Here is a 27355-nt window from a genome sequence, read left to right on the forward strand (position 1 = left end):
GATAACAAAAGGATAGGCCCTTTAAATTCCAGCTCGGCTGCGGCGGTCGGCTAACCAGTCGGGCTGCGCGAAGGTTCAATCGGACAGGGTGTATATCGCGACCGGAACACGCTCTTTTTGAGGACACGGTCGCCAGTTTTCGAGCTTCCACAAAGAAGACGGTCGCACGAGTCTCGCACCGTTGGCTTCGGGCGATGCCGTAATCTCGCATGCACGCGTCGACTAGCAGACAGTTGTATGCATGGCCGCATAGAACAGTCGATGGCGCTGAAATAGAACCTGCAATCACATCGTACTATGCCATGGGAGTGAATTAATTAAATATACGGATAAAGAAGCGTGGATAAAATCACGAAAAAATACGAGAAAACCAAAAGAACGTGCTCCTATGGAGAGGAATTCCTCGCAGGGTAAAGTACACGATGTGCAGACTTGTGCGGCACGAATACGAATGTATATTTTTTAATTAGTCTATGTTACCAAATTAACTGTTTTATAATGATTTATGTACGTCTGCCGCCTACATCCCAGTGAACTGCAGCAAAATGACTACCGTCTTTAAAAACCGTGCGGCGAAGCTGACTTTAAGAAACAGGCCACCACTGTGCAACACATATTAGACCCTTGCCCATTTCTCTTGCTAAACGACGGGGTGCACCGCGTTAGATTTCTACTTCGTTTAGAAGCTTTAATTTCATTTCTACGTAACTTATTTAGTTTTCTACTTCGAACACACATAAAGTGAGTGCGAGTTTGACTGGCATTCTGTCATACTGTCAATTGAATTAGAAGGTGCTTTGTCATTTTTTTTCTTTATCTTACATGTTTAATTCGGCCCGCCGGATAATTCGATAAACTTCGTCGGTCCCGTCAGGGTAGAATTAGCGAAAGCCGACTATACAGAGGCATCTCAAAAGCACCACACATCTTCAGGGAAATATTACTTCATGATATTCAACTGCTTCTTTCCCCAAACTTCTTAACTGTATTTGGGCTGCCTTGTTCTCAGTATGTCTGCAGCATATGTGCACATTTTTGGCCAATCCTGCAGAATGGTTATGTGCTAATGTTGCGCAAGGGGTACAAAATCCTCAGTTGTAATTACATGTGTTGTTATGCTCTCTACATACATACTATCTCATTTCATAATTCAAGGTTCTACAATAACTTGTCAGAATAAAAAAATAAAAAAATTGTCCCAATAAAAAAATGGGCACCCATCTCAGAACAAGGAAATGCAGACTGTTCGGTGTGTTTGTACTCCATACTTAATGGGGAATGGTGCAAACGGACAGAGACGAGATAGAAAACACGGACGAGCACAGACTAGCAAAAATGGCTTATCTTGAAAAACATGCAAAATATATAACCTCACATAAACACGCGTAGCAGCTTAAAGACTAGAGGTTAAATAATCAATTTCTAGTGCAGACATGCACATGTCACCGGACTTATGAATAAAGAAAGCTTCCACAATCTCCCTAGCTATTCTATCTTCGTGTCTTGACAGCACCTTGGAATCTTTTAGCAACGATTTGCACTTACGTTTTTTGCAATGTAGGCATGGATTAGACGACGGCTGCCCTTTCAGGGAAGCTCTCTGGTCCATTAATTGGTCATTCAAATACCTTCCTGTTTGGCAAAATTTGGATTTCGCCATATAGCTTGTGAACAATGTAGTGCGCGAACATAAACATATTGCACGTTTGTTTAAAATATTAATCTCATTGCATGAGATTAAAGCTGTGACATGTTCAGTGCGTATACTACAAAATCATTGCATTAGTTAACATTGCACTACCAGCTCTGCAGCTCAACCATTCACAATATCTTGAATGACTATTTTAAATTGACGTCACAAACTTTGATTTAGAAAGTATGTACTTCCTATTTCTAACACTTCAGCAATTAAAGAAATGGGGGATGTGTACTAGCAGCTCTTACAATTAGAATGTATGCACACATGCCTAAAGGCATGTATCACAACTAGCATAATTCACAGTATAAAAATGGCAAGCTTAAGCTTGTTCACCAACATATTACCCTTTACAGAATACTGGGTTACCAGAGCCATGGATGGCAGCAGGAACATCTTGCGACATCCAACAATAGGCTAGAAATGTTCTCGTTGCATGGGTATTCTCGCCGAAGGAAAAAGAAAGACATCATGTTATGTCACTGCCTATGCTTTAAAAAATCAGCTAAGTAGGTATGGTTGCTCAACCCACTAGCATCTCTGTATCCTCTCTGGTTAAGCTCTGCACCACAAGGTGGTGGCACCAACAAGTCTGCTCAATCAAACGTTTCTATACACCACAATAGGTTTAGGGACATGCTAAAGCTCTCAGTGTCTAGTGCATGCTCACATTAGAACTGAATGCCCGCCAAAGTAAAATGTCAGTCTATCCACAATCCTTTTCTTATTTTCACTTCTTTGCGACAATGATACTTCGATACATGGTCAGTAGTAGTTCCAGCTGTATAGCTGAAGAGGGTGCCGTGTGAAAGAGGAACATAGCGAGTGGCTTCTGAAGAAATGCTAGAGTGAATGTGGTAGAATCTTTTCTTCCTGACAAGCTGTTGGTCAGATTGGTCTCATTCAGGAATTTATGTTGTATCATGCAAGGCAAAATGTTGACCAGTGGTTGGCACAACATAGTAGCCGGCCGAAATCAATCCCCAAGCTAAGCTCAAGCTATTTTGCCATCCTGGTCCAGCAAACTATATTTGGTGACCATACATCTGGCCAAAGTTGGGCTTGAAGGGTTATTGGACAGACGCTTTCGGGCACCACTAACCAACTTGCTACCAAGACGTACCCTACGGTGTGCGGACGAGACCCAAATGCATGAAAGAAGAAGTTTATTTACTTCTTTTATGCCCTCATGGGACCACCCACAAAAATTCACACGGTTATTGGCTGAAGCAAGCAACAATAGCTCTCGTTCCCGATCAAATTTTGGCCAGGTCAGAGTCCAGAAATAGCGGCTTGGGTCAAATGCCTCAGCTCCAATCTTGCCTGCTCTGCTCTTGACTGCATTAACTGCTATTAAGATCCTAAACTATGCCACAGGCCAAAACACTTTATTGGAAAGACACAATAGGTTGCTGTGTTCATTTTATATATCCTTGAGGAGTGTGTATTACATTCTATGCCCGCAATTGCCTTATGACCAATTTGTGTTTGAAGTGCCTACCATATTCACTGCTGTGAACTTTGTGGCAACAACAAAGGTTGTGTATTAAAGTGATCACATCGTGCATTACAAGTGAAGGGACAATGCTGAATATCACTTTGTCTTCTTGTTTCAGGCCAACGCAGACTGACCATCTGTTTACCCTTCCCTTACCACCCATTCCCACACCTGAACACCCCTAGCTCCCAAACATAGGCCAAAGCACCAGCCTTCCCAATAAGATGTAATACATTCATTCTTGCTTGAGTTGTTCTGTACTCTACCTGCTCCTGCAATGTCCAAGTGCATTATGTGTATATGAGTGAATAAATATGTCTATTGGTGCCCAATGCATGATAGTGAAGAGGAAAATTGTGATAGAAGAGGAAATTGTGATCTTCAATCGAATCGTAATAGAAAGTGTGATTGTGCATAGTTGGTACTAAGCTGAATGTCATGCAGTATTTTTTTGCTTTTGTTCTACCCATTTCACTTGCTCAAAATGCACTGCTTTGTGCACAGATACATACCTGCCTGAGTGATTAGGTAAACATTCCCGGCAATAGCACCCCATCTATGTCAATCACAATCCCAGTCTGCATGCATGAACTTGCGTGTTGCAACAGACTAACAGCTCACCCAAACATTCATTCATTTGTGCCATGCCTACCAACATGAAACTGTCACATGGGCATATAGTACTAGCAAATATGTTGTTTATTCAAAATTTATGTACACACAAATAAACACTGTCACAAAGCCGTATATGTACACACACAGTGTCGTTCCAATACAATAGTACAGCAACTCCCGCCATGCATTGTGAGAGTGTTCGCACCAATATTGCTTGTAAAAATCTGGCATGATGTACATAGAGCCACTTCCCATGACAACTGCACACAATGTTCTCTTTTGATCAAATTACACCACTAGCTAAGCACTGTACATTTCTAACGTGCAATGGAAAAATTAAATAAAATATGAAATAAAGCAGCACCCGTTTTGATGTGTTACACTGAATGCTGATCAAAAGCAGCTCTAGGTTCAGTTCTGTTTTTCATGGACACACATATGCACACACACACACACACACAGACAAAGTGGCATAGCGAACACATGTATTGCGCAGCACAGTCTGATATGGCAGAGAACATTCAATCAACAATTGAATCCAAACATCTCTCTTTGACTTGCTATGCAGTTTTCCTGGTGAGGAATGGGCAAAACGTTGCTTTTTCGAATTTGGTACGTATGTCTGGCGACCGCAACTCAAGAATAAAGACAATGTTTCCTGCCATATATGACAGCACTGCACATATTGCACAACAGAAAAGTTTTAGTTATTATGACACTTGCACCTTTGGTAAAATGTAGTGCAATGCAGAATTGAGAGGCCTGATGTACTCGCAGTGACAATGATCTTTCCTTCATATGTGGCCAGAGCTCTATTATCTTCTCTTTCTGAAACTGTACAAGCGTGGACAAAAGTAATTGGAACACGAGAGCTATGACCGAACTGGATCCCAGCGCCCTCTTGCATCCCTGGGAGGAATTAGGAGTGTCATGGCCACGTGTCACTATGGATTGTGTCATCATGGTGTCAAATTGGCTTATGCCATGGGAACATGTCTAACGCATGCGAACTGCAGAAACAGCTGTGCTATCTGCGCCACCACACTAGCGAGCGTTCAGCCACAGAAGTTGTGAACAACACTCCATTCTATGCGTAAAGAAACATTTCGAGAATTGCGAGTTGGCTCTCAGCACTGGCCTGTGCTCATGTGTGCTCCAATTTCAAACTTCCTCCAGAAGCTTCTGCCAGAGAGCACTGGGATGCAGTTTGGCCACAGCTCATGTTCCAATTAATTTTGTCTGCGCCTGTATGTGCATGTCATCTTCAAATGCCAATGTGCAGAGCAATACAAACACTGCGGACATACTCAAGTCCTCCAAAAGCAGGAACACAATGCAAAAAATGTGAACATATCGGTGATCCTGGCTGTTTTAGGTTATAATATAAGCCTTTTTGTACAACCTTCATAACTTTATAAAGTGAAGTTATAAAGGTTATAAAGCTGAAGGTAATTCTAATGGTCCCTATATAGTAATCCCATAGTATGACATGAAAAATAAAAAAGGTTAATCATATTATATAAACTTAAAATAAAATTCAATTACAAAAAAATGCTCTACAGCAGTTAAAAGAAGGAAGTTCTGTGCAAAAAGTGCAACATTGGGCTGGTTGGCAGTCCATTTTCATTTTTTCAACCGGCAATAACAAGTGTGAGACATAAAAGACGTACAAGCAGCTGCCTGTCTCTTCCATCTTCTACTGCCTTTTTTTATTGTGTGTTAAATGAATTGAAAATCCTTGTGCAGGCAAAACAGATTGCACCATGATTTATGGGGACGACTTAGAGCAAATGCATTGCCCTAAACATGGGGGAATGATAAAGTAGTAAACTCACATAAGACTTGTAACATTTCAATGAGGAAGTTCATTATAGCGATATACAGCAGCAAAACTTTATTTTGTCCCCTTTCAGTTGAATGAAGTCCTTAAAAATCAAGACATTTATTATTAATGTGGTTGTGTGATTAAAAGGGCCTACAAATTTTTTCATATAAACGGAGACAAGAACTTCCGCAAAACTATACCCGATACAGCACATGGAGAGACAAAGTATTGAACAAACACCATAGGAATATCATGAGAAGCCAACAAAGACATTGCAGGTATCTTTGTTTGTTGGCTTCTCATGATATGATTAATAAAAATCACGCCCCTCCGTTAACCCCCATTCTTCTCGTTCAAACACCATAGGAATTAATTTCCAAACGTTCACACATGTCATCACCCCTGTTCTACTCTGAAAATGTCAGGAGACATTTTAACATGTCTCTCAACTTTTAAGATATGGATAGAGGTCCCTTTGCCATGATTGGAACAAGTTTTAGGGAGATTTTGATCTTATCAATCCTGTGAACAAGCTTTTCTCGAACCGTGGTCCCAAATAGCCTCAACTTGACCTGCAGATGCTGCAGAAGAGGTGCACCATGGACAACAACCATAAATAAATGGGAAACAGGGGCAGCGTTCTCGGATGATCACTCAATTTCGCGAGATATCACATGACTCTGTACCAGACGCTTCCGTGTACTATACGGCCAACAACATTTCTGGTGCTGTGCAAAGCTTACTACTATCTTAGTACAGTTCTAAGAGCACTGTGAGCCATATACTTTGATGTGTCTAGTGCCTAGTCTCACAAAATCTCGTGAAAGTGAAGCCATCTCCAAAAGCGATGGCGCGAGAATGCTGCCCCAATTTCCAAGTGGACTTCACTTGGAAATAACAAAACCATCTGTAACGCAGATTGTAGCCTATGTGCGACATAATGGCAGATCGATATATGTGGCTATTTTCATGCCTGCAGTGGGACGTCTGCACATACTTTTCCAGTTTAAAATTAGCACACTCCAGTCAACAGCGGCTCAAGGTATACATGACCTTTCCAGTTAGACCATTGACTGATCTTAGCTCAAATTCCACACAGAGGTACCAGTTTGCATAAAGGTTAGTTTATACCACATTTGTAGGCATTACTTACCAGTTCCATAACAATAAAACTGATGTTCCATCATTTGGAGTAATGCCACTGGTAATGGATGCTGTAACAAAATGGTGGTGCCATCTGTCACCACTACACAGTATGCGAGACGTGCCGCTGGGTGGGCAGAGGCAAGGAAATGGTATGGTAAAAGAGAGATTTTGTATTGAGAGGGAGAACTGCGGCACTAACTGAAGTTACATCTAAAGTACCACAAATATCGGTTTATGTTAGCCAACTTAATAAACTATACACAAAGAAAACATTTTTTTTTTAATTCACGCAATAAATTCTCCTTTCTCACTCCCACCCAATGGCATATCATTTGTGCTGTTTTGCCATAATGATGATAGATAGTGCCAATTTTACATTGTCGCAAAATCACCATGTTTTGAGTGGTGTGGTTCCAGACAATATGCACATCAAATTTACTGTGGACAAAACTGGTAAATAATGCCCATAAATGAGGCATCAAACTACATTTCATACAAAATGGAACTTCTGTATGAATTTTGAGTGGCAATCAGCCAGAGATTGAGTAGGAACAGTCTTGCATAACTGGAGCTGTTATTGATGCAGCGTTCGGTATATATGCCAGGACTTATGGTGGTCCCTTCCCTTCTGCCATTTAGCATCTTTTCCCATCTGTTTTGTGCTACCTGTAGCCCTGCAGTACAAAATAATAATAAAAACAAAGGAGCAGTGGTATACAGCAGCCCAATTTAAAAATATATTTAGAAGCAAACAATGCAGGGGATTGCCCGATGAGAGCTCTCTTATTTCACTCTGCGTTTGGATGAGAGATTTGTACACATTAAAGCTTCCTCTTAAGTGAGGGCCAGAAGAAGCTTTCATGAAACAGCTGAACCAACAGCTCTCAATAACGCTTTAAAATGTTTAGCATCAACAAGGGCAAGTCTCTTTCTCCTTCTATACAATTAATTATTTTTAAAGGACAATTTCTTTTCCTTACAAAAGAAAGAAAGAAACAAAAAATTAACAAAAGGGGCATTTAATACTGAGTTAACTGTTCATGGTCCAACAAGCAATTTTGCCACAGGATGTGAGGAATGATGAGAAGATAGCAATTTATGCCATATTTGAAGGTGGAATCACATTATTTCAGGAAAGGCAAAATCACAAAAGCCAAAAGTGCAAAATTTTTCTGGTCTGCAGCAGGGTCTAGCTTTAATCCTATCCGGCCATACAAAGATGAGTGGCTGAGACATGGGCACAATAAACACTTCCCAGAGACGAATCCAGTCGCTAATTAAAGGGCGTAAAGCAGCTTTGAAGCTCTAAACAAGAAGCATAAGATACTTTCCCAGTGCCATGTACTTTCGTTTCAGGTTCTACGCCACCAGGTAAGCCACCACTTGCTGACCTTCTGATCTCCAGATAAGTTCATGAAAGATCTGCAGGGCATGAAAAAAGCCCTGCTTTGGCATATGTGCCACTTCTCAGAACTCTCGCAGTTTCTGATCAGCAGGCCCCACCATTGTTTTACTCTTAATCAATTGACCTGGAGTCGCAGCACATGAGAAAAAAAGCACCTATTCAAAACTCGTGCACCACACACATGCTCACACACACAGCATTCGGGAAAAGTCACAAACCCATCAGCTTCGTTAATTGAATACGCCCAGTAAAGACCCAGCACTTAGTTACAAGCAGTCAAGGTCAAGCTCATGGTAAACAATAGCCCAACTTTGCTTTTAGTGCAAAATGCTGGAAATGGCAGTGACAAGCAGGCCTACCCGAACAGGCAGCACCAAAGATCTGACAAGCACTTCCTTCAACTAGGCACCTGTTCCTTTACAGTACGGACAAAACACATTCGGCTGCCAGTCATCCACACATCACTGTTGCTATAATCAGTGCAAAATTACAGGTATGATTACTCCACTTCAACAGCATGAAGCACAGGCAGAAACAAACTTCTAGGTGCTAAGCTGGCTTGTGCACATTTGAATAAAATATAACACACAGTAAGAACCAAAATACCTCAGTGCAGCATTCAGGAACAGTGTGTCCAGGCAGCTAGAAATAGTCTAATCGAAAAAAAGAAAAGGAAAAAAAAAGTCGGACATGTGGCTCCCTCAAACCCAAGCGGCAACGAACCTACACGTACCACAACAGCCTCTCAAGTGAACTGCCTCCTTCGCATCTTTAGATAACTTTTAGTAGTGGCCTCCGAGGACGACTAACTAGACAAAGAGTAGTAGATATTATTTCCCAAAGACAAAATGCACAATCTTGTAGATAGACAAGTTTTAAAGCTGCACAGTATCTAAAAAAGACTTCATTCACTATCCTATAATTAGTGGTCAACTTAGTTGGGCAAAAATTAAGCACTTGTGTAGTTCACATTGACACATAAGGCGAGACCACCTCACAATGTTGTTAATACTGAGGAAAATGGCACAGTGTCTGCTGAAGCATGCTTCACCTGCCAAGATGTGACAGTTTGAGACAAAAGTTATAAAGCAACAAAAATGGGTACCTGATTCTACAAGAGACTCTGGCTCAATGCAATAAGCACTGCAACAACAAAAAGTAATCACAATACTGGATTTGGACAAAATATGGAAGCAACACAAGTGCTTACTTTAACGACAAATGGTGCCTGCTCAAACATTCTGCTGTTGGTGCCTGAAATATGTCAAAACATCCTTATTAAAACTTATGTTGTGTGTTCATCAGTGTGGAGCATTGCAGAATTTTAATTCTGTGCAATATGGAATATGTTACTGTGATATGTTAGTCCCACTGTGCATGTGTGTCCTATACCGTGGACAACCATCATGGCGACCACTGGTTACTGTGATTGCCTAACAACATGGCAGTTCCCAGACAGCCTAGACCACCCTCGTTAATCCAGATTTGTGCTTGCTACTTGCTTCCTGTCACGAAAACAAGAAATACATGGCAACATAAGCCACTTCTCAGCCTCACGTCATGCTGATGACAAAGCAATATTTTGGCGATATTATTGAGATTAGTTGTTTGTTTTGACAAAGCTAGGACTACGTATAGAGCCTGAATGGAGCCTGGAAAGCCTTTTTATTGATGCCTAGCAGGCAGCACTACAGCATAAATGTTGCTGAGGAATGTTGCATCCCCAATTAGGAACATGCTAAAAGTCTACTTCTTCACTGCATCGTTAATTCTCTGGTCTAGCGCGCACTGCCGGTATGCTGGAACATCAATCTCTTTGCTTGTCTACTGTGCTACCATGGTGAGGTGACACATGCGCTGTAGCCCTAATGTACTGGGGTAACATATTGCATATCATACAAAGTTAAAACTCTTTTAGTGCAAGCACACTGTGAACAGTGTCTTGATGGCAAAAACTACAACCATTGGTGTCAAGTGGCATGCAATGCATCTAAGACTGACTGTTAGCGCAACTATTTGATCCTGTGGGGGAAAAAATAAAACTGCAGTTGCTAATCACATGAACCACATGTAGCCAGACGGTGACAGCAACTTCATATTTATTTGCACTAACCAGAATGTGCATGCACAGCTTGACATGAAGACAGAGGCACAACAAAAATATGAAACACATATTTTTCAACTACCTACTCACATGTGAAGACACTTCGCTTGTGTTTGCCGACTATGATTACAAAGTCAAATAAAAGTGTGGGACAGAAAGAAATGCTTTACCTGATGCAAGCTGCCATAACAGCCCAAAGGAGAGAACACCAGCCAGTGTCAACACCATACAGACAGTATGCGTCCTTTCGTCTGTTGCATGTTCTTTGCATTGACAAAGCTCTGTACAATGAGAGCCTGGCCGAATGTACCACCAACTTGGCAAAAATGAAAATGTTCTATCACACAGTCACTTGCACAAACGCTGCCTCTTTAGTTTACATGGGTTTCCTGTTTTGTTTACCATCATGCAACAGCATGTGTGAAGATGAGCTAGATTCAGAGGCAATGCCTCCAGACTATTTACCTATTGCCAGATGCAATACAGTGAACTTCAACTATGATGAGACAGGAAAAATTGGCTTGGATTATTGTACAAACTGATGTTAAAATTGAAAGCACATTAAAAATAATGGCTTCCTCCTGAGCCATTAGTACAGGGTGAAATTAAAATGCAAATAAGATTAATTTATCTTGAATTAAAGGAAACAACTGTATCAGCAGCAATACATGCCCCCTTCAACAACAAGGCAGCATACCCAGAGGGTACATACCATGCCTTAATCCACATATATGACACAGCTGCTTAGCTCAGTGCATACTGTGATGATGACGAGATTCAGAGTGCTTTACATGCGCCACACCACACAACTACAGCCAGCACAGCACTGACATGAATCTGGAATGGCTCACCACTTTTGCTTTACTACTTTGTGGATCATAGATTTGAGAACCAGATCAATCCGATATGTGTATTGATATTAACTTCAGCACAGCTCCACAAGGAGGTGCACATTCTTGAGAAAACACACTGGCCCGCATGTATACTCGACGCAGTGCACCTTGTGTCACATTCGGAAGCTTTTGACATTCTATCTGGTAGCTGTCGAGCAACCAATTCTGGAGGGATTCAAACAATGCTCTCACTCAGGAATTACTGCCTTTCATGAAGAACTGGTTTCGTTGCAATGATTCACAAGCCTGATTTTTAAGTGGACAATACCTCACTTTTGCACATGTTGTAAATAAACATTATCTACTAGTGACCAACAGTGGTTGAAGAAAGGATGTTTCTGGAGCCAATATTCTGACAAGTGGACTTGTCTTCAACAGGGCTGTAGCTTTTACAAGCTGTTACCCTGACAAAGTCCACTTGCTGAAACATTGGCTCGAGCAACAACCCTTGTTCAAACACTGCTGATGACTTCTTCAGTTCTATATCTTCCCGCTATCCTCTGTCTTGGTATCTTAACTAGCTGCTAATGCTAGCTGCTTGTGCTACTTGTTCAACGCTAAAATTAGCTGTCAATTTGGTGTTCAGGCGGGTAAGCGCCATTCCTGTGGTTGCCTGAGTGGATGCAAAAGACCCCACTGGGCCTCCTAAACGGACTGAGTGAAAGCCATTTCAAGTACGGGTAACTCATGACAGCTCCTATGCATGCAAAGACGCAGGTCGCAACAGTGTCATGAAGCTCGAGATGACAAACCATGTCATGTCCAACCAAAGTCGCCAGGGGCTGCCTGTCATACGCAAGTGCTGTTGTGCGGACCCCCATGGGTGTATGTGGCCCTCTGCCCCTGTGGCTCAAGGCTGACATCCTCGGCCGACGGAGTCATCTGGATGCTAGGTGTGCCACTGCTGCTGGCTCCACTGCTCCCCACGGGCTGTGCAGTGCTGCTTCCACTGTAGACAGCCTGGATTTGTGAGAAGCGTATCATCATCATCATCATTGTCGTCGTCATCATCATTTTCTGCCGCCCCCTGCTTCGCTTCCCTTCTCTTGGAATCCAGTCCATAACCCTTAATGACCATCAATTATCTTCCCTCCTCATTAATGCCCTGCCCATGCCCATTTCTTTTTCTCGATTTCAACTAAGATGTGATTAACTGTGTTTGACCCAATCTGCTCTCTTCTTATCCCTTAACGCTACACCCAGCATTCTTCTTTCCATAGCTCGCTGCATCATCCTAAATTTAAGTAGAACCCTTTTCTTAAGCCTCCAGGTTTCTGCCCTGTAGGTGAGTACTGGTAAGACACAGCTGTTTTATACAGTTTTCTCTTGAGGGATAATGGCAACCTGCTCTTCATGATCTGAGAATGTACCCCAGCCCATTCTTATTCTTCTGATTATTTCAGTCTCATGATCAGGATTCGCGGTCACTACCTGCCTTAAGTAGATGTATTCCCTTACCACTTCCAGTGCCTCGCTACCTATCAAAAACTGCTGTTCTTTTCCGAGACTGTTAAACATTACTTTAGTTTTCTGCAGATTAATTTTTAGACCCACGTTTCTGCTTTGCCTCTCCAGGTCAGTGAGCATGCATTGCAATTGGTCCCCTGAGTTACTAAGCAAGACAATATCATCAGCGAATCGCAAGTTACTAAGGTATTCTCCATTAACTCTTATCCCCAATTCTTCCCACTCCAGGCCTCTGAATACCTCCTGTAAACATGCTGTGAATAGCATTGGAGATATCGTATCTCCCTGTCTGACGCCTTTCTTTATAGGGATTTTGTTGCTTTCTTTGTGGAGGACTACGGTGGCTGTGGAGCCGCTATAGATATCTTCCAGTATTTTTAAATATGGCTCATCTACACCCTGATTCCGTAATGCCTCCATGACTGCTGAGGTTTCGACTGAATCAAACGCTTTCTCGTAGTCAATGAAAGCTATATGTAAGGGTTGGTTATATTCCGCACATTGCTCTATCACCTGATCGATAGTGTGAATATGGTCTATTGTTGAGTAGCCATTACGAAATCCTGCCTGGTCCTTTGGTTGACAGATGTCTAAGGTGTTCCTGATTCTATTTGAGATTACCTGAGTAAATACTTTGTAGGCAATGGACAGTAAGCTGATCGGTCTATAATTTTTCACATCTTTGGCATCCCCTTTCTTATGTATCAAGATTATGTTGGCATTCTTCCAAGATTCAGGTACGCTCGAGGTTATGAGGCATTGCGTATACAGGGTGGCCAGTTTCACTAGAACAATCTGACCACCATCCTTCAACAAATCTGCTGTTACCTGATCCTCCCCAGCTGCCTTCCCCCTTTGCATAGCTCCTAAGGCTTTCTTTACTTCTTCTGGCGTTACCTGTGGGATTTCGAATTCCTCTAGGCTATTCCCTCTTCCATTAGCGTCGTGGGTGCCACTGGTACTGCATGAATCTCTATAGAACTCCTCAGCCACTTGAACTATCTTATCCATATTAGTAATGACATTGCCGGCTTTGTCTCTTAACACATACATCTGATTCTTGCCTATTCCTAGTTTCTTCTTTACTGCTTTTAGGCTTCCTACGTTCCTGAGAGCATGTTCAATTCTATCCATATTATACTTCCTTACGTCAGCTGTCTTACACTTGTTGATTAACTTAGAAAGTTCTGCCAGTTCTATTCTAGCTGTAGGGTTAGAGGCTTTCATACATTGGCGTTTCTTGATCAGATCTTTCGTCTCCTGCGATAGCTTACTGGTTTCCTGTCTAACGGCGTTACCACAGACTTCTATTGAACACTCCTTAATGTTGCCCATAAGATTGTTGTTCGTTGCTTCAACACTAAGGTCCTCTTCCTGAGTTAGAGCCGAATACCTGTTCTATAGCTTGATCCGAAAATCCTCTATTTTCACTCTTACTGAGAAGCATATACCTCAGCACAAATGCAGGCACCGCTTTAAAAATTTACCACTAGTCCATTTGTGCTGACCAGAAGCACACAAACTGTACTCAAGCAAGCACTAATTTGTTGCACTAATTTGCTGCACTAACTACCGTATTCAGCAGACGAAAACTATTCCCTCACGTGGCTCCCAGTCTAACATTGCGCCAAAGGTGCAAGTCAGGACTAACTTTATATCAAATACCTTGGAATAGCTATTAGTAATTATCGCACTTCAAGCTTGCACATTAGAAACACAACTTCACTCCAGTGACACTCCTTGTTCGACCACTGCTTATCACTTCAAGTCTTCTCAAAAACTTCTGTCTTATACAGTAGGCACATATCAATGACAGTACTTTGCAATCATTTAGGATTTCTAACACTAGAGTCCCACTGTAAGTTGCTACTACTAAAAATGCTACACAACATAAACTGAACTTTAGTGCCAATATAACAGTTAACAGTGCAAGGCCAACTTGAGGAAAACATAACAGATCCACAACAGCGCCTTTAGTAGAACAGACACCGCCCTATTTTTTTCTTTCTTTTGCGAGATCGATCTGACTAGAATAACCTTTCTAGTGATACTGTGTGCTTATCGTCAGTGAAATCATTTGTAGTCGCTTCAGTGCCATCATTTTAATGCACTGACATTGTTGCATTATAATGAACTCTGCACTTACCTTTATACATTCTATTTCCTGGTGTTAGTGTAGCATTTTTATTCTCTCACCTCTTACCCGACATTCCAGCACACATTTTTTTCTTTCCGTCTTGCATTTGATAGGTGCACGAGATGTATATAAGTGGCATCAAAGATTGTTGCCCCTGACCTTTATTTTTTCTTTGTATGTGTTATATTTAGTAACTTCTTTTTGTAGTGTTTAAGATAGTAAAGTAAGATAAGTAGTTTAAGATAATTTGTCTCAAAATAGCTTGAGGGGACACTTGACTTTTTCACATCCCTTGATGCTCGTCTTCACTTGTGGGGATGCACGACTCTCACGCGTCCCCTGATATGTTGCTTTCCTGCACGGCTCGCATGGCCTGGCGCCCGCGGCGGTCGGAGTGGTTGAGGCGCAGTACGAGAGATGGTGTGAGTGTTGCGCTGCTGCGGGGTTACTTGGGCACCAAAAGACAAGGCGCTTGCGCTCTTGGGGTTCGGGACAGCAAGCAGAGCGGATGGGCCGTGCCGCGCGTGCGCCGATCCATGCTCCTGCGAGACCGTCTCGCGTGGCCGCCTTCGAGCGCGCCACCGTTCGCGTGACCATATGCGCGAACGACCAGGCGTTGGGATCCAGCATGGGGCGAACATATTCGCTCACTATCCGGTAGCAGTGAGTCGGACTTCTAGATTTGTCGCGCGCCCATCGGCATGTTTTGTGGATAGCAACTCGGCTAGCAGGCATTTATTTATGAAAGGTGCAATAAATGCCCTTGTGATTGTTTGCACTACTGTGTTGTTGTTCCTATGTCCCAAGAGCACGGGAGGAGAGCCCCACATCTGGCTGCCCAACGCGGGGCTCTTGGGGCATCGGATGATAGATTTAACAGTTTTGCTTCGTTCGAGACCTTTGTTTGAACCGAAGTGTAGGGCAAGCGTGGATTTTGATCGCTAGCGTTGGCGGCGTGCTTTCTTGAGCGAGGCGACGGTGGCTGTAGTGTGTTTGAACATGTAAACATGCTAAGCCTTTTCGCAAGTGTTTTCTTTTTAATGACATTCGTCAGTACGAGAGCCACATGGTCTGCCTCCTGGGAGAGCGAGGCTCAGCGCCTGCGGAGCATTGGCAAGCCTGAAGCGAGTGAGTACGGAAGCCTCATGGGTGGTCTGAATTTCTCATGTAAATAGCTTCTCCTTTCTCTTTGACTCTGATGAAGTCGCGGCTCTGGGAGCCGGGTGGCCGCGGGCTATGGGTGCCACTACGGGTGACTGGTATTGCGGCCTGGCACCGGGCGCTCCGACACCGTCTGGGACGGTGGGCGCCGTCAACTCGGATGCTGTGTGCACCAAGCGGAGTAGGACCACCTCACAGACCTGACGTCTCATCGCGGCTGCCTGTCTTGCGCTCATTTTGGGTGTTGTTTTTGGATGCCGCTTGTTGTCAGGGTAGCGACGCTTTAGGCCTAAGGCTTTACGAAGCTGCCTGTCGCACGTGGAGGGACACAACCTGGTGGACCGTGGCGTTGAGGTGTTGCAATTTGCTTCCCTGATTCTATTTAGCCTCGCACGAATTGAAATTACTCGTTCGACTCAAGGAAGCGAGCTTCGTTCACATGAACTTAGCATCTGAGTAGCTGCCCGATTTTTTGCTAGCCGAGTTGAACATCGTACCACGTGGGCGATGCGCATGTATAATTCCTCTCCCTAGCACTACTTTAGTGTTTGCCGAGTGTGTTGAATGTGCGCAGCGTGATTGGAGTCACCCCTGGCTTGCTGTCACCTGCACATCGTCTGCGCTGCTGCCCCGGACTACGATCGAGTCACGCCGGGCGATGGTGATGCTGTGGCCAGTTCGGCGCAGCGACTTCGGCGGCCTCCTGTATCCAGCTCACAACCCTCGGCGGCGGACAAAAGAGCCGGCGGTCACCGACAGCTACGGCAGCTCTCGCCAGCAGGGCACGTCGGCGCGAGCGACGCTTGCTCGTTCCGACTACTGCGTCGTCGTTTGCGGAGTCCTGGCCTGGAATCGTCCCGCAGAGTCTGCAAAGCTGCCGCTGTGACCGGCGGACGCCAGCGGTGCAGCCAAGGACAATGTCGGCTCGCATGCTATGGACAGCGTGTGGACATTTCCTCGGCGTGGCCACTGTTGCATGTACTATCTTGTTCGCGAAGCACGGGTTGATGTTAGACCGTGTCACATGTCTCGCCGGAATATGTAGTGATTTAAGGTTGGGGGGATGTGGGGATGCGCGACTCTCACGCGTCCCCTGATATGTTGTTTTCCCGCACGGCTCGCGTGGCCTGGCGCCCGCGGCGGTCGGAGTGGTTGAGGCACAGTACGAGAGATGGCATGAGTGTTGCGCTGCTGCGGGGTTACTTGGGCGCCGAAAGACAAGGCACTTGCGCTCTTGGGGTTCGGGACAGTAAGCAGTGCGGACATGCCGTGCCGCGCGTGCGCCGATCCATGCTTCTGCGAGACTGTCTCGCGTGGCCGCCTTCGAGCACGCCACCGTTCGCGTGGCCATACGCACGAACGACCAGGCATTGGGATCCAGCATGGGGCGAACATATTCACTCGCTATCCGGTCACAGTGAGTCAAACTTCTAGATTTGTCGCGCACCCATCGGCATGTTTTGTGGATAGCAACTCGGCTAGCAGGCATTGATCTATGAAAGGTGCAATAAATGCCCTTGTGATTGTTTGCACTACTGTGCTGTTCCTATGTCCCAAGAGCACGTGTGAGAGAACCCCACACACTGCATGACTCTCACATACCTAGACAGTTGTCTTCCCCACATGACTCTTGCATCTGGGGATCAGCTTCCCTGAATAACACGTAACAGTAGAGAGCAACTTTCAGTAGCTCCCAGCTACAGGAAGATATGGCATGAATGTTGCTATGTGGTTTCCACCTGACAGCATGAACACTCGGATGTGAGAGGAACTTGTTTCCTTCTCTTAGGCTGCGGGATAGTGTCCCAAGTGGTCAGTCCATGCACTTGATGCACTTCATAGGAGTGTCTTGCGGTTACGATGGGTGAACACAATCCTTCATATGCAACTCCGTTTGTTGGGCTGCACTCACGGGAGGAGCAAACATTATTCACTTAGTATCCTTGCGTGATGAGCTGAACCTATTCGTTTCTAAATGGATTTGACCACGAAACAAAAGGAACAAGACACATGCACTGTATGTGCAACTTATCTTGGATACATGGGACGACACAATTTATACAAAGATGTGTGAAAAAAAAAAAGGAAGAATGAAAAAATTATTTTACATGAAGACTAAGCAAGAACTACAAAACAGAAGACTCGGACACGTAATACGAGATTGCCAGGTTCCATATGTAGAAAGAAACAATTAAAAAAAGCTACTAGTAAGTGCGAAAAATCAAGAGCGACAAAATGCAACATCATGCAGTTGCCAAAAGACAATGTTGTTTCATGCTAGCAAGATAGGAATGCTCCTACTGAAACAAAAGTAGTGATGGCTTATCTTTTTTGAGCTGACAAACATTCAAAATGCAGTACCAATTCGCCCCAACTACCACCTTGCTGCTCCTAGATTTCTCAGTGCGTTCCATCAGCATGTTCCATTTGTGGCATTTTGCTAGCTGGCTTATTGTGTGGAAGGTGCAACAAATGCCTTTTTTTTTTTTCACTGCTCTCTGCTTTGTCCTCTGTTGGCACGGGCTAGTCAGAAACCACAAGCTCTCTTTTTTGTTGATTGCCTTGTGTGCAGCCCAAGAGTGGGAAGCAAGTTATCCACTCAAGTTAACACTCGAGTTATCCATGCTGTAAGGTGACAGCACTCACGCCGTCTCTCAATGCAGCTGCGAAACTATGATACCAAGTCTCCACCATCGCATGTGTGATGCAGGGAAGCCAAATGCCAAGCAATGCAAGAGTCTTGCGGGGGAAGACAAACATCAAAAGACAGGAGAGAGTTGAGCGTCCTCACAAGCTTTCAAGCCTGCCGACACATTCCCAGCTGGCTTTTGCCCAGACACCCTTGCTTCGCATGGGACCCACCTTAAGGACCTGCTGGCAGGCATCTGAGTCCAATGGTATCGGGTCTTCATTCTCACGGTTGAAGATGATCAGTGCAATCTTGGCAGGGTGGGGAACAGCCGGGGGAAGACTTGGCCGTTCGCTGCTGCCTTCTTGCCGCTTCCATGGGGCTCTGCCACAAAAGGAATGCCCTTCATTTCAATGGCGCTCTGCTACCATGCAAATCCATACCTGCTAACTGTGAACTTTGTATATATATTAGTAAAACTCTCACAGGCACAACAATGAAGGGCAGGGGCAGGGGAGAGAATAGCACGCATAACCATAAAACAAAAGTAAACTTGGAACACCAGAAACATTATTTTTAGGCCATAACAACTTGTTCGGTGACACTGCTGTCACCGATTTCACCTGCTTGGTCAACGCGTTCTAATAAACTTTCCTAAAGCAAGTACCCTCTTAACATCCTTTCAATGACTTTCAGAAGTATGGTTGGAGACCAACGAATAAAACTTTAACGCGAACAGAACAAATTTTTTGTAAAGCCTGACATAAGATTCATAAAATCGTAAAAAAAAAAAAAACTTCATAAGCTTTACAGAAAATTTAGAAGAGTTGGCAGGTATCCATTTCAAACAATAATACTGACACGTGTACTTGTTTCTCTTGATCGGTGACTGCCTTTCACTGTCTAACAAATGTTATCACTCAGCTCAGGAGGTGCCAGCATGTATTGGAAGTTTCTCGATTGTTATCGATGGTTCTATCCACTGCCTGTCACCGAACCTTGTGTAATCTGGTTGCTTGTGTGCGCTACACGAATTGTGCAGAACTTTCTGGAAGATACGCTGGCACCAGTGATTACTCTGGAACCTTCGATGACACGTGTAAATGCTGACGCACTTGACCCGCTGATCAGATTTTCGCCGATCGCCAACTGTGTTCACCACTATCATTGTTCTTTGGGCGTAGCCTGTTTTTGAGGGCACAGGTTTGCCCAATAAAACCTAAGCTTTATCATTTACAGGTTTGCCACTGTATTATTCACCGTCACTACTACGTGACAATACTACCCACGTGAGCACAGGGACAGCAGTTTAAGTAAGCAGACCTGCCAGCCTTACAATTTGAAAAATGCTACAATTATCCCCAAAGAATACTAAATTTTTGTGAAAATTCCTAAATATTGTTTCATTAGATACTTGAGATACAGACAATTTATTTAGATTTTCAAGTGCTTTGTTGCATATGGGCACTCTGAAGAGTCACTGAGCTCTGGCTTCACGGCAGGAGTGTTCAGCGCCACAAAAATGGAAATGTTCATATGTTTATTTATCAAATAATACCATAACATCAGCTGAAGTTTCAATTGCCATTATACAAAAATTCTATGAGAATTGTATAAGTTGCTGGCGTTGCTGCGTGCAGTTCCAAATAATGAAGCAAATCCACAATACTATAATGTTATGAAATTTTGTGAATTTTTATTGTCTTTAAATTACTTGTAGCACAAACTGGATGCAAATGAAAATCATAAGATTACTGATGTCAGTATGGCAATCATAAAGCAGCTTGAAAATGTTGGCAGGTATGCATAGCACGAAACTATAAACAGACGCCAGTTATACAACATAAAAGCAGCTTTTCTAACCATACTATACAAATATGTCATAACTACTTTCTCAAGTAACCTGAACAAAAAAAGCAATAAACAAATTTCCACAAGAAATTCACTATCCCACTAACAGTTGTCACCTTTTTGTTTTGGACGTGGTTGTGTGGGAAGCAGTCGATGACTGTGGGTTGAATGCAGATGGATCCAGGTAAGGAGTGTGTACGTGGATTTTTCCTGCACAACAGCAATTGGCAGTACAACTGCTATTCTTCAGCACGTAAAATGTAATGAGCTAGAAACAGGGGAGAGCAGACAATGCCACAAATATGAAATTGGACATTGTTAAAACATGCCTACAGTGGCAGTACAGGGATAAACAAAGTCCCACTGAAAAAAAAAAAAAAAGGAGAGAGCGTCAAGATAAAAAATATTGTTATCTTCACGGAAGAGCAATAATCTTTCACAGCAAATACTTAGGCTCAGACATCTAATGCTTGCCTACAGTCCATTGACTTTAGATTTTAAGCACAGACCCAACATGCATGACAAACAGGGTCAGTCAGTTTACAGAATTCTGCTAAACGGCATTCTAATATTACACATACTGTTGATGCTATTCTACTCTGCAGAGAAGAATTTAATTGTTTTTTAACCGGTGGTTTGAATTGGGGTGGGTTGACATTTTTAAAAGGTTCCAACAGAATATGTTCCTCTTGTTTTACTGTCAGTACTACATGGGTTCAGCCCGAGCTTCACATCGCTTCAGTCTGTTGAACAGGCTATGCATATGCACTTTTGCATAATGACTGAATTTTCTGCATGGCTTTTTCACCAGTTCAAGGTGGATCAACAAAACCAGTAGCAACACTGCAATGACTATATATGCTTTGTTAGAAATGAAAACAAAGTCAGAAGGGGTATTTTCAGAATTCGCTGCATGTCATTTCTGCAGAAAAATGGGGCGAATTATATGCTTTCCAAAATCACATTTGGACTACTCATACTGGCGGTGAGCGAACTGTGGCATGTGATCTATGGTGTTGAAGACAGCGTGAATTCACCATTGGATTACATAAAGTAAAACTTCAAACATCTAATCTGTAACAAAGAAGAAAGCTAGCGTGTGACATTTAGCTCAGTTTGCTGCTTCTTTAGAAGCAGGTGAGGACATTGATTCTTCTGAGCGATGAAGAAGGATGGCTTGTGCTGAACCATACTTCAATCTTTCTTGTGCAAGCTACACATGGCTAAGCATGGACAAAGAAGTAAAAAATATGCACACTGTGCCCTACAAATAATTTTGACAACTTGAAGAGCACTGTACTCTGCTGAACAAAGCACGAAACATGCATCAAACAACGGCACGCAAGAAAAGCAAGGCCAAATTGGAAGTGTTACCAAAAATGCTGATTCCACGGAGCCCCTGAAGCAACTTTTCAACTTTTCGGCTCTGGCAAGCAACTGGCATGGCAGACTTCAGAAGTGCCAGCGTCTCTACTGAGGTGGCTGTAGTTACCAGTACATACCCATTGTCTATCTTCATTCTCGCACAAAACGCAACTCGTGAATCGTAACAAGCTGCTAGTCGGGTGCACAGATTGAATAAGCAGTTATTTGAACAAATGTGCAAACTATCGAGCACCCGTTGTTGCCTTATATGCTCGAACTGTTTCATGCTTAACTGGTAACCACTATTATTATTTTGGGTTTATGTTTGGCTCAGGTTCAGGGACATTTAAAAAAAATTGGTTCGAGTTCAGGTTCAGTTTTGCCCAAATTGCAGTTCAGGTAAGGTTTTTGGTTCGGGTTTAATTCAACACCCTGGCACAAAGATACCATAGAGCGCCAGTCCTGTCAAGTTTTTCTTCACCCCTGCTGTTAAAACTGCTCATACTATTAGTATAATACCATAGTGGGGCCACAAATTAATGTGTGGCCAGTCACCCCTAAAGAGACAGTTCAAATGAAATATCTTTTTGTTGATAATGCTGCACTACAATGTGACAAGAGTTGCTCGTTGCATTTCTGTATTGATATTCATGGCAGATGCAATGGCAGTGTTGCACCGCACTCGTTGGCATGACAATTTCGAAGCCTGAAAATCTCCAAAACTTCATATTTTTCAGCTTTTTCAGGTGTTTTCCTGTGTTTTTCAAGAGCACTTTCTTTCCTGTTGCCGTAACAATCCGAGGTCATAAGTAAATAGGTAGCTAGTGCAATACAAATGTGACAAAGGACAAAGCACAAGTTCTGCAAGGAAGCTCCACAGAGCAAGCCATGATACTGGTGCAGAAGACAGACCTTTGGGAAGGTGGACAACCCTTGAGGTGTCGAGGTCCACAGCTCCATGTGTCTGTGCAAGCTCTCTGTACTTTGTCAGGTCCACATCCACCACCTGTTTGGGCAAAGGAGATACATATCGGGCACTCTAACATGCATGTATTTAAAGCATTGCGCTGCCCTTTATGGTCACATGGGAAACTTGAAACTGAAACAAAGTGACAAAGCATGCAACACCAGACCAGCCAACCTCATAATTTGAGAAGTACTACAGTTGAAAATAAGAAATATTATAACTCAATGTAAAACAGTAAAATAATCTTATTACTCAAGCCGCTGACTGACTACATAAAAAAATCAGACTTTATTTAGAAACTCTGATCAGGCACTTGCTCTATAGTCACAGTTGGAATGATCGGGATCGTTTACAAAGGAAAGTGTTCATGAAGTTCACTTTTCAAATATTCAATCAACAAAGAATGAAATTTTGTTTGCATTGTAGTAAAACCTCACTAATTTCCTCCGTGAATTAGTGAATAAAACTGGATGATTCTGACTTGTCCTCTGGTCCCGGCAGGCTGTATGAAATATTTAATGGCATCAAACTCCCATTAATTCGGACGTATTTGGCCGCACGCAAGTTAATTTGGACAAACTTCGGAACGCAGTGAGCGTAGAGTGCTGCATATGTGCATTGTAAAAGAGCAAAGCAACACTAGCCTCTAACCACTATGGAACCAGTAGAGTCCGCATTGCTATTGATCAGCAAAAAAAACAACACGCACACCAGAACACTTCCATGTTTATATGTCATTATAGCTCTTATTCTTGCATTTTCCGCTGCACATGAAACCATGTTGGGCATGCACCTTTAGAACTGTGTAGTTGCCATCTGTGACCACGGTTTCATCCACAGCTGTTGCGCCAACAATATTAGTTTTTTTTTTACTCACTGCACGTGTTGGCTGAGTGCCTTTCAGAACCCCGTAGTCACCATCCGTGGTTGCACTGATTGTGATGGTCGTTTCATCTACAGCTGTAAGTCAGGCACTCGCTGCAGTTTGCTCGGTCCTCTGCTATGCTGCTCCACTGCGCTGTGCAATGAGTAGTAGCACAGCAGACGACCGAGTAATAAATACTGTGCTGTACACAGTACAACTTCCAAAGACATTTGCGGTTGTTCAGCTTACCTTGGCCCAGTGTAGGGAGCGAAGGCAAATCGTTATCTGCACTCTTTCATGCGAGCCCTTTGTACTATTCAGTCTACCACAATTTAGCTTCAAGTAAAACAGCCTAAAGACACATGTGCTGTAGTCTGGGTTACAAAAAAACAATAAACAAAGCAACCTTGTTATAACTGAAGTTTGTTGTGTGTTGATAATGTACCTTGAAGCCCTTTATGCTTATGGATACTTGACGAAAGAGGTTAGAGAACACTTTCTATGGTTGCACTCCTTTCGTTTAATGAGGGACTGTCTTACATGGAGTTGCTACAGACAACAGTCAGTCAAATGACAAACCTGAAGTGCAAAGGCCACGTCATCCTCCAGCAAGGGCACCAAGAACTCAGGCGAGAATGTTTCAGAGTACAGCTGGGCAGCCAAGCCTGCAATAAAAGCAGTCCCCTTCTTCTGAACATAAATAACCCAGAACATCTGATAGCATCCCAATTGAAGCAACAAATAAGTCCAGCATCTAGTACAACAACTACCACCATTTCAATATTGTGTGGTGCCTGAGAAACGTTGCAAAAGGTGTCAATGGAGAGCAAGGTACATCATGCAACATATTCAGTTGCTCTGATGTTTCACCTTCTGCTTTGAGCATGCCCGGTGCCACATGGCAAATGCTCTGCTCCCACGACAGCAAATCCCTGACATTTAGAAGTGCAGAGGACAGAACTGCATTGCGCAAGATCCCTAGTGCTGCATTAACAACTGCTTGTTGCAAACTGCTTCTCAGAGAGTCTAACAAACAAGGAGGTCACTGACCAAGCCAGTCCTTCTCCTCGAGCCCCCGGTCCTGCCAGTGGGCTGAGGGCAACTGGGGCAGCAGATGTTGGGCCAAACTGGACCCTGCGACCAGCGCTGAGTGCAGGCCCGCAGCCGTCATGCGTGTCCGCTGGCGGCAGCCCACGCCCAGGCCCAGTTGCAGTTCACGCTTGCGCCTGCGTCACCCGAGCAATCATAGCTTTTTACAGTATGGGTGTGCAAATAGTTGAAAGTTTAGAATAACAAACCGAAAACAGTCACTATTTGTAAATACGAACGTTTTCCTAATAGTTCTCAAATATTTCAAAATGTCACCTGTGCTCAAAGAAACATAAAATTGAAGCAAAAGTACAATAAATATCATCCCTGTGGGTGTAGTATAGGCATAAAACTTCACAACTTGTGTAGTGGAGCAGGCTACATCGTTCAGGGAGCTAGACTTGACTGGGTTTACAGTGATCGGTAGAGTCAGTTATCCTGACTCTACCGATATTCGTCTTCAAGGTGGGAACTGCTTTTTCACCGCTTTATTGAACCATTTCTGCCGAGCCGCTGCGCCGCCGAGCTAAGCTTACTGCTAAGCTTAGTGCTCCGGCCGCTGCGTGAGCCGCAGTTACGGCTGCGCGTCAAATTACTTCAAGCCGCCATGGAAATACAAGTTGCAGGAACTGATATCTCACCCACCAAGATTTCTGAAAAAGCAGGATAGTGCACCATTGGCTCGCGCGAACGACTTTCTCCTTGGGGCAAGCGCGCTAACCCTAACATTGCATCAGCCTCCCAAACCGGCGTTGGAGGCACGAACAAGGCGCAGCGAGGCCCGCGCACTCACAAGCAGCAAGTTCTGAAGGCGGGGAAGATGCCCACTCTTCCACGTGATCACCACAAAGTAGTTATCAGGCCACGGGGCGGCTTGAACGTTGCAACAATCGGGGTCGTCCGCCTCGCTTCGGCCCTATATAGGGCAGCAAACGTATCTCCACAAGATGCCACGGAAGACATTGTCTGCCCAAATATTCAGCAAAACATCATCGTTGTGAGTACCCCTCACTCTCCTAATGCAGAACGGTACCGCCAACTCAACAGCTTTGAGGTCGACGGACACCAGTTCGAGATACGGGCATATGAAACTGCGCCCGACTATACAGTCAAGGGAGTCGTCCGAGGCATTCCTCTCGAAGAAGACGCGAAAGACATTCACTTCAACATCGTCAACAAGAGGAACCCGAATGCCTTAGCAGCCAAAAGACTCAGCAAGACCACGTCGGTCATCATCACCTTCGATGGTGGCCGAGTACCAACGTGGGTGTACTACGGGGGTGCTATGCTCAGGTGTACCTTGTACAGAAAGCAGATTGACGTGTGCCACCAGTGCGGACGCGTCGGCCATTGCATGGACGTCTGCCCAAACCCCCAAGACCGTGTGTGTAGAGGCTGCGGAGCCTCGAACCCAGACCCCAATCACACATGCACGCCAAGGTGTCACCTTTGTGGGGGAGCGCATCCCACTGCGGACAAGACCTGCAAGGCTCGATTCAAGACCCCCTATCTTGTTAAGAAACGACGCAGAGACCGACAGTGGGCAGCGGCGGAGGCCGCCCTCGAGCTGCAGCAACAGAACTACGACGAACATTTCCCACCTGCCTCCCGCTCCCGCTCTCGAGGCCGGGCCCGGTCTCGCTCGGCTGCGGGACCTCCATCCCGCCAGCAGAGCAGGCCTCGGAGCCGGGCGCGCAGCAAAACCCCCGGGCCGAGCCATGGCCGTTCAAGCTCTCGGCGTCCGAAGCAAGCTGGCCAGCAAGATTCGGACCTACCTGACAAGGTGAGCCGGGCAGATGCGGTTAAGGGCTCGCTGAGACGCAAGGCTCAGGGAGCTACTGCCTCAGAACCAAATAATAAGAGAGACCCCAGGGATGTGGCATTAGAAGAAATGCAATGCGAAAACGCACAATTATGCACGGTCGTGCTACAATTAACCCAAGAAATTTGAGAGATTAAACAGTCGATGGCGCAGACATCTATACCTAAACCTGCTTTAGTCCCGACTCCCGTCACGAACGGTAACGACAGTGCGGCGCCGCCCACAAAGAAACGTGCGGCGGCCAGTTCAGAGTCTCAACAGCTCGATAACCTCGAATCAGCAGTAAGTGATTGGCGCAAAGCACATGTCACGATAAATTACTGGCGGAAAGAACAAGAAGGAATGAGGAAGCTGATTTCAGAAATTCAAACCGGGATCCGCAACATCGGCGTTGCGGTCAATAACCTCACTGCTCGAACAGACAGGGTTGAAACCCATATAGACAAAATCGAGACTCACATAGGCCTTTGTCCAGGCATGGAAATGATGCCCACCATGGGCCCTACAGTCATTCACCCTAGCCCTATTTCAGGTAACGTACAAGTACAGCACCACGATGGCCAGCACCACTAACGAGCTCGTTGTGTGGCAGTGGAACTGTCGGGGCTTCACTAAGAAGCAACCACTGCTGCAACAATACGTCCGACACGCGCAACTCAGACCCGACATCATAATTATACAAGAAACAGTAGGTACCGTACCAAAGCTTCCAGGTTACACTGCGCATGCCTCACCGATTCCCGTTGATCGCGGATTTGCAATTTTAATTCAGAAAGGGATAGTAGTGCAAGAACACAGCGTAAGTGGCACACATGCGGAA

The 27355-nt window shown here is 44.3% G+C and overlaps 1 protein-coding gene across 1 annotated transcript in view; it reads right to left on the bottom strand.

Moving 5' to 3' along the window:
- Window positions 1–3875: 3875 nt before the first annotated feature.
- LOC142589585 (uncharacterized) overlaps window positions 3876–27355 on the bottom strand; it is a 95221-nt gene continuing 71741 nt past the window's right edge. The window contains exons 24-29 of the mRNA XM_075701065.1: window positions 24675–24850; window positions 24204–24289; window positions 22705–22798; window positions 20544–20637; window positions 18810–18960; window positions 3876–12142 (exon numbers count right to left, since the gene is read on the bottom strand). Coding sequence (XP_075557180.1) covers window positions 11972–12142; window positions 18810–18960; window positions 20544–20637; window positions 22705–22798; window positions 24204–24289; window positions 24675–24850 — 772 coding nt within the window. The 3' untranslated portion in view covers window positions 3876–11971. The remainder of the gene's footprint in view (window positions 12143–18809; window positions 18961–20543; window positions 20638–22704; window positions 22799–24203; window positions 24290–24674; window positions 24851–27355) is intronic.

The sequence above is a fragment of the Dermacentor variabilis genome, chromosome 8 (genome assembly GCF_050947875.1).
Source record: "Dermacentor variabilis isolate Ectoservices chromosome 8, ASM5094787v1, whole genome shotgun sequence".
In the NCBI taxonomy this organism is placed as follows: Eukaryota; Metazoa; Arthropoda; class Arachnida; order Ixodida; family Ixodidae; genus Dermacentor; species Dermacentor variabilis.